At 39.2% G+C, this 9,346-nt stretch overlaps 2 protein-coding genes across 18 annotated transcripts in view; one reads left to right on the plus strand and one right to left on the minus strand.

Moving 5' to 3' along the window:
• The window catches only part of caska (calcium/calmodulin-dependent serine protein kinase a), a 135,257-nt gene that overhangs the window by 37,647 nt on the left and 88,264 nt on the right, over window positions 1-9,346 (minus strand). The gene's annotated exons all lie outside the window — the stretch shown is intronic.
• Window positions 1,363-6,509, plus strand: gpr34b (G protein-coupled receptor 34b). The gene is made up of 3 exons (XM_086051245.1): window positions 1,363-1,656; window positions 4,268-4,840; window positions 5,966-6,509. The coding sequence occupies exons 1-3, from the start codon at window positions 1,565-1,567 to the stop codon at window positions 6,507-6,509; spliced, it is 1,209 nt and encodes a 402-aa protein (XP_085907371.1). The 5' UTR covers window positions 1,363-1,564.

Genomic DNA, 9,346 nt, shown 5'->3' on the forward strand with positions numbered 1-9,346 from the left:
ATGAAGGTGGAATGGTCAAAACTGCATTTACACTGAATGTGTACTCAAGTGACAATTTATAGATCAATATCATCATAATTATTAAAGGTAATTTGAGCTCATTTGTCATTTCAGATGTGTATATCTAAATGGTAATGTTTTGCATGAATTAGTCTCCAAGATTATTGTTTACTTTCATGTTATAAATACATTTATTCTCATGCAATCTGGGCATCGGCGGATTGTCTCATGTATTCATGATTGTAAACACAGTCAAATCAGATATAGAGGTGTATGTCCAAGAAAAAAAAAATCAGGTGGACCCTGCCATGTGAATCCAGTTCAAGAGAAAGTCACCGTACAATAATAAGATTTTATTTTTAATTTACATGTGAATTATGATTTTGTCATTTAAATTAAGAAGATTAATAAGTGTTTTATATGTTTAATATTCAAAGTAGTAGACTTCTCACACTTCTGTGACCGTTAAAAATGATCTAATAAGAATTAATGAATAAGTTAATTAAAGGTCCCCAGCGCAACCATTACATACAGTCAATTGTTAACAAAATTAAAGATGATAAATCAGGTGAAAAAGATGTGCCTTCTTTTGAAATATAGCATTGTGAATTATAAGCGAAATTGAATTATCAGGAAATTTACAGTATTGTATAATGTTTGAAGCCTACAAGATCGACAGGAATGCCGTAATTTATTACTGTACTGTATATCATGTTGGTTATAGCAACATTACCACTCGGACTCCATAGATATAAAATATAGAACTTTGTCTATACAATTTTTGTACTCAGATCTCTACAGAACAAATGAGCTGAGCGACAAGGTTTGTTTCACAGTCTCAAAAGGTGGCTCAGCTTTTGTTCCAGCTACTTTTTTTTCCTTATAAAGCCATTCCAAAGTGAAATAAGACACGAGCAAATTTAGAAACGTATCGGTATTAATGATACTGTACAAAGGGAAACAATTGGTATAGATAATGGGTGGCAGTGTCTCTTATAAAAGAAAAAGCAGGAATAAAGAATGCTTGTCTTGGCCAGTGGACTATTGTAGAGGTATTGTATTTTAGGAAGCCTTTTTCTCTTTTCAGAATTTCTATACTCAGCACATACTGAAGCGGTGTTTTATAATAAGAAGCAGAAGTGGAAAAAAGCGTATTGTACTGTAGAAGTAGTGCATGATGCATGCTACCACCACTTGCACTCATGTGTGTAACCAGAACTTGTGAATTGAGTCCAGCTGCCCCACCTCCCCTCTATCCATTACTCCCTTCCTCCCTCCCTCGCTCTCTCGTGGTGTGTACTGGGACTACAAGTGGCAAGAAAAAAGAAAAGTTGACTACAGCCCAACATTTTCTCTGTACGACATCACCACATTTTACATGTCAGCAATTCTCTGTTGACTTTCGACGGCGCACTTGGGCAGGGTAACACGGACATGAGCGGCAGCCTTGGGAATGGATGAAGAGGGAACAAAAGATTTTCTCTTTCTTCACTGGAACCACTTTAGTTTGAAGCTGCTAGATGGAGTACATGAAGCCTGATGAGAATCGTGTCTTTCTCACAGAATGGAAGTGGTAGTAAGTAGTTCTGACAGAGGAAGTGTAATGAGCACAGATGAGCAGCTGAAAGACCATTGTTCATGGACTGAAATTACTGGGTGAGTACATCCTATTTAAAGTATTTAAAAAAAAAAAATGTTTTTCTTAGAGGCTAAATAATAATTAAACGTTGTGATTGGCTGGCGACCAGTCCATGGTGTACCCCACCTCTTGTCTAAAGGCAATTGGGATCGGCTTTAGCTCACTGTGACTTTATTGACGCGCAACAGAAAATGGACAGATGATTATTCGGAACATAAACTAATGACAAACAACACAGACAAAAAATTCTTTCATGTATCTAAAATATATTGAACATCCCCAACCCCCCAAAATGGTGCAACCTTCAAATGATAACTAACAGAGGTGGGCATTCGTCAGTGCTTTGGTCGGTCTGTGAGTTCTCGTCAGTATTTCAGGCCTGCTTAGTCGGTCCGAGTCAGCCAAATGGCGCTGAGAACGGACTTACCGGTACCATGTCACACAGAAGTGCCGCACTCCTGACAAGCAGCCAAATAAAGAAAAATAAAAACGTGCTGTATAGGGATGTCACAATATCTGCAATATCGTGATATCGCGATATTAAAATTGCCACGCTATATCGTCGTCATGTCACCATATTAATAGCAGTAAATCTGTTTAAAAAAGTAGTTTTTCCCAAGTAGTTTTCCATTTGTGCAGTTCCAGCACCCTCTGGTGGTTAGTTTATTAGTGCAGTTTAATTTGATGCCACCTATGCTTAAGACCCACGCTAATCGCCAATAGGAGAGCATGACTGTCCAAGCCTATTTCTTTGTGAATGCGTGTCTGCCTGTGCGGCGCCTGGGTGTGACGTAGAAATTATATTCTCGACACCGATTGGCTGTCGCCAACGGGGGCACGAACTGGGCCCACTGGAAATACTGACGAGAACTTAGTGACGCACTGACGATGCTCACCACTGATAAATAATGGAATGCATTTTACTCAAAACACAAAAACAAATGACTGGTGGCCCATTTTGGGAAACCCTATCCAAATTCCTCATCTTACAAAGACATTTTGGACATTATTGTTATGGACAATTCCGAATATCCGGGCATTTCTGGTTATACCCACGATGTAACGCGCCTTAGTCGGTGAAGACAACCCACCGTACTGTACTGCTTTTGCTTGTGACTAGCATATAAAGCTTGCAGAAAATCATGCCTAGATATAGATAGAATGTTGTGCGGTTGGATATCCCAACCATAACATGATGGAAACTAAATTATCATTACGTTACTGTGCGGACCGTGAACGTTCCTACATTTTCATTTCCTGTGGGTGAATGGCTCCAAATAGTGGAATGGAATGCATCCAAATAGTTTTATCCATACAGTGCAGGGGTCACAAACTAAGAGCTATGAGCTACACTCATACAGTAAACGCAACGGGCTACTGGTTTGATACACACTCCTGAAACAACAAATTTTCTCAAATTACCTTTACTGTATTTGTTATTAATAACTGATATACACTTACTGCATGTGAAGACACTGATCACATTAATGATGTCTTACAATAATCATCGACAATGATTTAGCAAGATAGGAAACAGATAAATACCAATATGCAACACTTTGTAGACATCTCTGCAAATGTTTGCAAATGATCACTTCTACAACAGTTCTAGGAAATCATAATGTCCCATCACTGGTGAAATATTTTTCAAACAGGACCGCAGTCTACTGTAATGTTGTCTTTGTGGCCTCATGACAGAGGTGTCAAATCTTGGTCCAGAAAGTAAAAACCCGGTGACAGTTTGGCTTTAGCCACAAGTGCTTCTACTGCAGAGCTCGTTTACCTGCCGGTTGAGTTGAAGCACCTGTGGCTAAAGCCAAAAAGTGGCTGGATTTTTGCATTCTGGACCTGGATTTTTCTCTGGCCCACAGGCACAATGTGAGTGAATTCTGTTACAGTATATATCCAGAAACAAACCACCAAAAAGCGGGCTGTTGTGAATATTAAAGTTTTTCATTGCATTCAGTTTCTTGGCATTTTGTACCATTTGTATTAGGATGAAAACAAAGCGTTAGCTTCTGCTTTACGAAATGCATCACAAGTACTGTAGATGCACACAATTGGATTTCCACTTATCACTAATGCGAGTGAAACACATCCCATTGGTTGTTCGCTATTTGTGTTTTTTTTATTCACATTTTTTTCCTTCTGTGTAAACCTATCCTCAGCCACCCACCAAAAAACTCCCCTATTTGTGGAACCACTGCCTATATTTTTGAAGTTATAAATCTTGACCGTTTAAAATCTTTGTATATCGGGGCCAAACTAAGAAAATTACGAAGCGTTTCACTGCATGCACAGGTATAGGCACATTTTCTCAAAATTAAATAATCTGTAAACCCTTACATATTAAGCAATTAGGATAAAGTATTGTGGGATGAAAGTTTGTAGCATATTTACCATTTAAATAGAGGGGAATTTGTAATTTATAATGGCATGCAATTACGGAAGTGCGTAGCTGTGATAAAAAAATACAGTGAAAGCTGTCCAGCTTCAACAAAATAGCAGCGTTAAAAATATGAGGCTAGCATTAGCATTACGAAAAACATTAGTTAGCCACAGCTGCTATAATGGTAGCATGACTTATTTGTAAAGACATCAAAATATTTGTGTTGTTTCCTTGGACAGGCTGGAAGATCACCACTGTTCCTACATCATGACAGCTGACCTTCAGACATCCATTTCCCCATTTGTCAATGCCATGAACTTGACAATGACACCTGATCCTCAGCAGCCTTGTGTCGATCACGACGCACTGCAGTGCCCACTTGCGGTGCTTTACTCCATCATCTTTGCTCTGGGTCTGTTTGGGAATCTGGTGGCTCTGTGGGCTTTGTTCCACGTGCGCTCGAAACCGAACTCAGTGCGAGTTTTCCTCATCAATGTGGCGTTCGCTGATCTTCTCCTGGTAGTCTGTCTGCCGTTCAGGATTCTCTACCATGGCCGAGGGAACGTGTGGACATTGGGGCCCACGCTGTGCAACGTGGTGGGCAACTTCTTCTACATGAACATGTATATCAGCATCACTCTGCTGGGGCTGATCAGCGTGGATCGCTACTTGAAGATCCACCGGGGAACTCGGGCACAGAGCAGGCTGCAGTCCACCAGATGGAGCACTGCCATCTGTGCGGCTATCTGGATCACGGCCTTTGGCTTGGCTTCAGCCTTCTTCATGCCAAAGACTCCATCCCAGGAAAACAGGTTGGTGAGGTTATTGGTGGTTGGCATAGTTGCTAGGCAATTTTCTGTGTTTCCATTACTGGTAGCTAAATAAGCAGTCCATATCTTACTTTTTTAAAAAAATCTTTTATAGCGAAATAAGTCAGCCGTGCATGACTGTTTCTTGGCCATTTGTTAGCAAAATAAGTGGTCCTTACCTTAACAGCTCTTGGCCTTTAAATATTAAAATCATTGCTGTGTACCTTACCATTTCTTGGCCCTTTGCTGTCAAAATAAGTGATCAATACCAAAACCACTTCTCGGCATTTTGCTATCAAAATAAGTAATCTGTATCTTACCATTTCCCGGCCATTTGCTAGAAAAACTAGCTATCTGCACCTTAATATTTCTTGGCCTCTTACTATAAAAATAAGCGATCCAGACCTTACCATTTCTTGGCTGTTCGGTAGCAAAATAAGTTGAGTTGGATCTCACAATTTCTTGGCTTTTCTGTTGCGAATAAATGAGCTGTCCGTTCCTGCCAGTTGGTCTTTCGCGAGCAAAATTAGTAATCCGCATCTTTCCATTTATTAGCCTTTTGCTGGTGTGAAAACCAGAGTACCAACAAGCTTAAATTAAACAAAGAGCAGTCTGGTGGTTGGTCAAAAGAAAATACCAGTCAGTCATTTTTTGAAAAGGTGCACCATTGAAAATCTTTCCCGAAGCGTGCTGCAGTGAACTGTACCTCTTGGTGGAAGTGTAGCTTCCATAATTAAGGGTATAGTTACAACAGTGTTATCAAATTGACTGCACCAAGTGATTGTAGTCCTGGGAATTATCCAAAACTGGAAAGTGGAAACCCTTGTATAGTTGAGAATTTGCAAGTATATTAATGTAACACATTAGTAGTGCAGGAATGTACACTTGGATGGAAATACATAAATTGCACACACAACAGCACAATGGTTAAACCACTGTAGTTTTTGGATGTGACGTTGTCCAGACTGAACACCTAAGACACACATGTAGAGTCTATTTTTATATTCAGGGTATAGACCGAAACAATAAAACAAAAATCACTTTCAGGTAATAAATTAAAATTTAAAATAACACTTTCAGGTTATGCTATGCCAAGTTATACAAGTTCTCCTTTTTGGGGATGTCTAGGTGTTTCCACTACAAACAGCTCCATGATGCAAAGTGGAAAGCGTACATCAACATTTGCATGCTGGTGGTCTTCTGGCTGGTGTTCGTCTCCCTAGTGGTGTCCTACATGAAAATCGCCCTCAAGCTTCTAAGGACATCACAGAATAAACCCGACCTGCCCAATGCTCACCGCTACTCAAGAACCGCGTGGAAATCCTTCTTCATCCTGTTTCTCTTCACTGTCTGTTTCGTCCCGTATCATGTGATTAGAGTGTTCTACATCAAAACCCAAATTACAGACACTTCCTGCTTCTGGAGGGGCGTGGCCGACAAAGCCAATGAATTGGCGTTGCTCTTTTCGGCTCTTAATACCTGCTTGGATCCTGTTCTTTTACTCCTCTTATTGTCCTCCGTGAGGAAGGAGGTGCGGCGCTTGTTGGGCAACATGTTTCGTGTACGAGATACTTCGGTGGGAATTAGTGGGAGCAGCTCCACTGGGGAAATGGAAAGGAGAACTGGGAGGCTTGACAGAGGGCAAGCTAATGTCCCAGCTACTTTGAAATAAAAGATATGTTGATGTTATTTGTGGCTTGTTATTATTTCAACTGCTGGGGCTCCCAAACATGGGTGCGAGATAACATTTCAGAAGATGTACTATGTGAACCACTGAACTACCAAAGTCCCAGTACAACAACTTTCAGATTTAGTATAAATGAAAACAATATGCAAAAAGTAGGGGTGCACTACTAATGCTCTACAGATAATCCCTTGAGGACCTTTTTCTGTCATGATGGTCCTACTCACACTAACCACGCTTATTATTATGCTGTCGCATTTCGAAATTCGTTTCAATTCTGACTTGGAGAAGTTCTGTAGCACGCTCCAATTATCATAAAAAATAGTAGTAGTTTTTCAATTATTCATGTAGAAATTAAAGCGAAAATTGTGTTTGCAACTGTTGCAAACCTAAACAGCAGCACCAACCAAATTGCTTGATGATAGGGCTGCACGATATTGGAAAAACATACGATATGCAAACATGGTCGTTGAATATAGCGATAGATATCGCAATATCTCACATTCCTACAAAAAAAAGACATTTTTATTATCCAATGCAAGAAATAAACTTTTGTTATGCAGCAAAACAAACAAACTAAATTTATTCTTAGCTAATTAATTGTATTTACCTTAGATAATGTTCAACTATTGGGTGGCGATGCACATTTAAGTTTGCGTCTGACTGCTCAAGTTCGGATAAAAGCATACAATTCCGTAAGAAAATTATTGCATTTCCTTTGCGATATACATATTACATGAGCCAATACAGCGATATCGATATTTCTTTTTATATATGGTGCAGCCCTACTTGATAATGCTGTTATTCGGGGAGCAACCCTCAAGTCTACCTCGATTCTTGCCATTCCTCTTCTCGTCGCTGTCCTGTGAAAAACATGCATGTCCAGTTTTGTCATTTAAAAAAAAAATTCACGTGAATGGGAGGTCTGTAACACTGAAAACCCATTAACGCAAACATTTTAAAAATTTGTTTAAAAAAATGGACAGAAGCGTTTTTCACAGGACAGCGACATACTGTTTAAATATTACGTACTGTTAAAAATATTAATACTAGTAACCTGTAACATTTAAGAAAGATTAAATGATGTATACAGTAATCCCACTATTTGCGGTGGACTGGACATGGATCAAGTTTTTCCCAAATAGCAAAAGTCAGCGGGTAATTAAAGCCCTCCCATGAAAGTCTTTATTACTGTCTAATGTCTATAGATGCCATAAGATAGTACAAAAGCACTACTTTTCTATAAGATGGGGCTGTGGCAACTTTTGAGAAAGAGAATAAGAATAGCAAAAAGGTGAATTTTTCAGAAATAAAGCAAAACAAAACCCCATGAAAATGTGAATGCATGAGTAGCGAATTACCATGAATACATGGAGGGGACACTGTACGTAACCTACAAACACGGAAAACCACTGCAATCGAGTGATTAGACAGTGGATGAGAGAAGCCAGCTGCAAGAACTATGCCAGGATATTGTGTTGAAAGAAGTGGATACATCTGATGGGACGCAAGGACGTGTGAAGGTCAACATCACTACAACGACACATCGCCTCAACACAAGTACGAAACAAGTACAAGAGGAGAGGGAAGACATTGGGAGGATCTCTGCTGGGAATTCGCTTCTGAGAGTGGACTCGCCTATCTTTGAAGATACTGGGTCAAGAAGTTAACTTCTGTGCATTTATCAACTTCTTGTTACTAGTCGTTTTCAGATGTGCTGCAATCAAATGATTGAAAAACATATCACATTCTTTTTCAACAGGATTTGATCATGGATCACTATTTGATTTTGTTCTAAAAACTCTATTTTAACTTTACATACTTGTAATGTTATGGAACTATTATGTAATAATAACCTAAAAATACAAATCACAGCCTTCCCTATCAGCAATTGTTCAAATAAACACCCGTCGCTTGAACACTATTTGTAGAATTACAGTAAACAATGTTTCTTTGCATTTGCATTATTGTTCACAAAGCAGTACTAGATAGTATTTTGGTGTGATTATATCTTTTCATAACATTTCAGTGTGTTATGTACAATGTAAACAAAAATGAATTACGTTGTAGAAAAAAAAAATCTTTTTGTTTTATGTGTGCTTTGTGCAGCAGACTTGAAACACTTGAAACACTCCAAAGGGGATATTTCCTTCTTCCCGGCAGTGTTGAATGCAGCAGCAAAGTCAGACAAAAAGACCTCTGATGGCGTTCACTCCCTGTGAGGTGGCCATGGAAAGAATAACAATTGAGATCCAAAAGCAGACAGTGTTCTTCCATTAGTCACTGCAATGCAATCACTGAGACATTCAGACGAAACCAAAGTCAAGACGCAGACAACATCAAAGCCCAACTTTGATGATCATAAGCGCCACGCAAACCTTTTTAGACATGAAAGCGTGAGGTTCAACCCTTAAAACATAATGTCCATGCATTTGTAGCTGTAAAGTGTAGGTTTTTTCCCCACTTGGCTTTACGCAGTCATGTTAATTTCTCTGCATAAATGTCATGAGTCTGAGTATTGGGTGGGGTGACGTAAATCACTAAGCTGGAACAGCTGTGCCCTCTAGAGGCCCATTAACCGATTGCACTTAACATTAAAAGATGAATAGTTACTACACCCACTACTGTTTAAAATACAACTTTGTTACTTTTCTTTTGTAGTTTTTATTTGTATGATGAAAGAAATAAAGATCTTTATACAGTGAACCCCTGCTCTATCGTGGGTTAGCATTCTATCCCCTGCTATATTACAGATTTTTAAAGATGAAGTCAACCTCCAAATTTTGTTTAAGTTTGTTTAGTCGTCAGTAAGTGACAGAATGGCT

Source organism: Filicampus tigris, chromosome 14 (genome assembly GCF_054856515.1).
Source record: "Filicampus tigris isolate MCC_2025a chromosome 14, RoL_Ftig_1.0, whole genome shotgun sequence".
NCBI lineage: Eukaryota > Metazoa > Chordata > Actinopteri > Syngnathiformes > Syngnathidae > Filicampus > Filicampus tigris.

Bases quoted from the DNA above. Each gene is read 5' to 3' on its own strand.
- gpr34b (XM_086051245.1), top strand. From the start codon at position 1,565: ATGGAAGTGGTAGTAAGTAGTTCTGACAGAGGAAGTGTAATGAGCACA. The intron at 1,657-4,267 runs GTGAGTACATCC...TTCCTTGGACAG, and splicing joins TCATGGACTGAAATTACTGG to GCTGGAAGATCACCACTGTT. The intron at 4,841-5,965 runs GTTGGTGAGGTT...GGGGATGTCTAG, and splicing joins ACTCCATCCCAGGAAAACAG to GTGTTTCCACTACAAACAGC.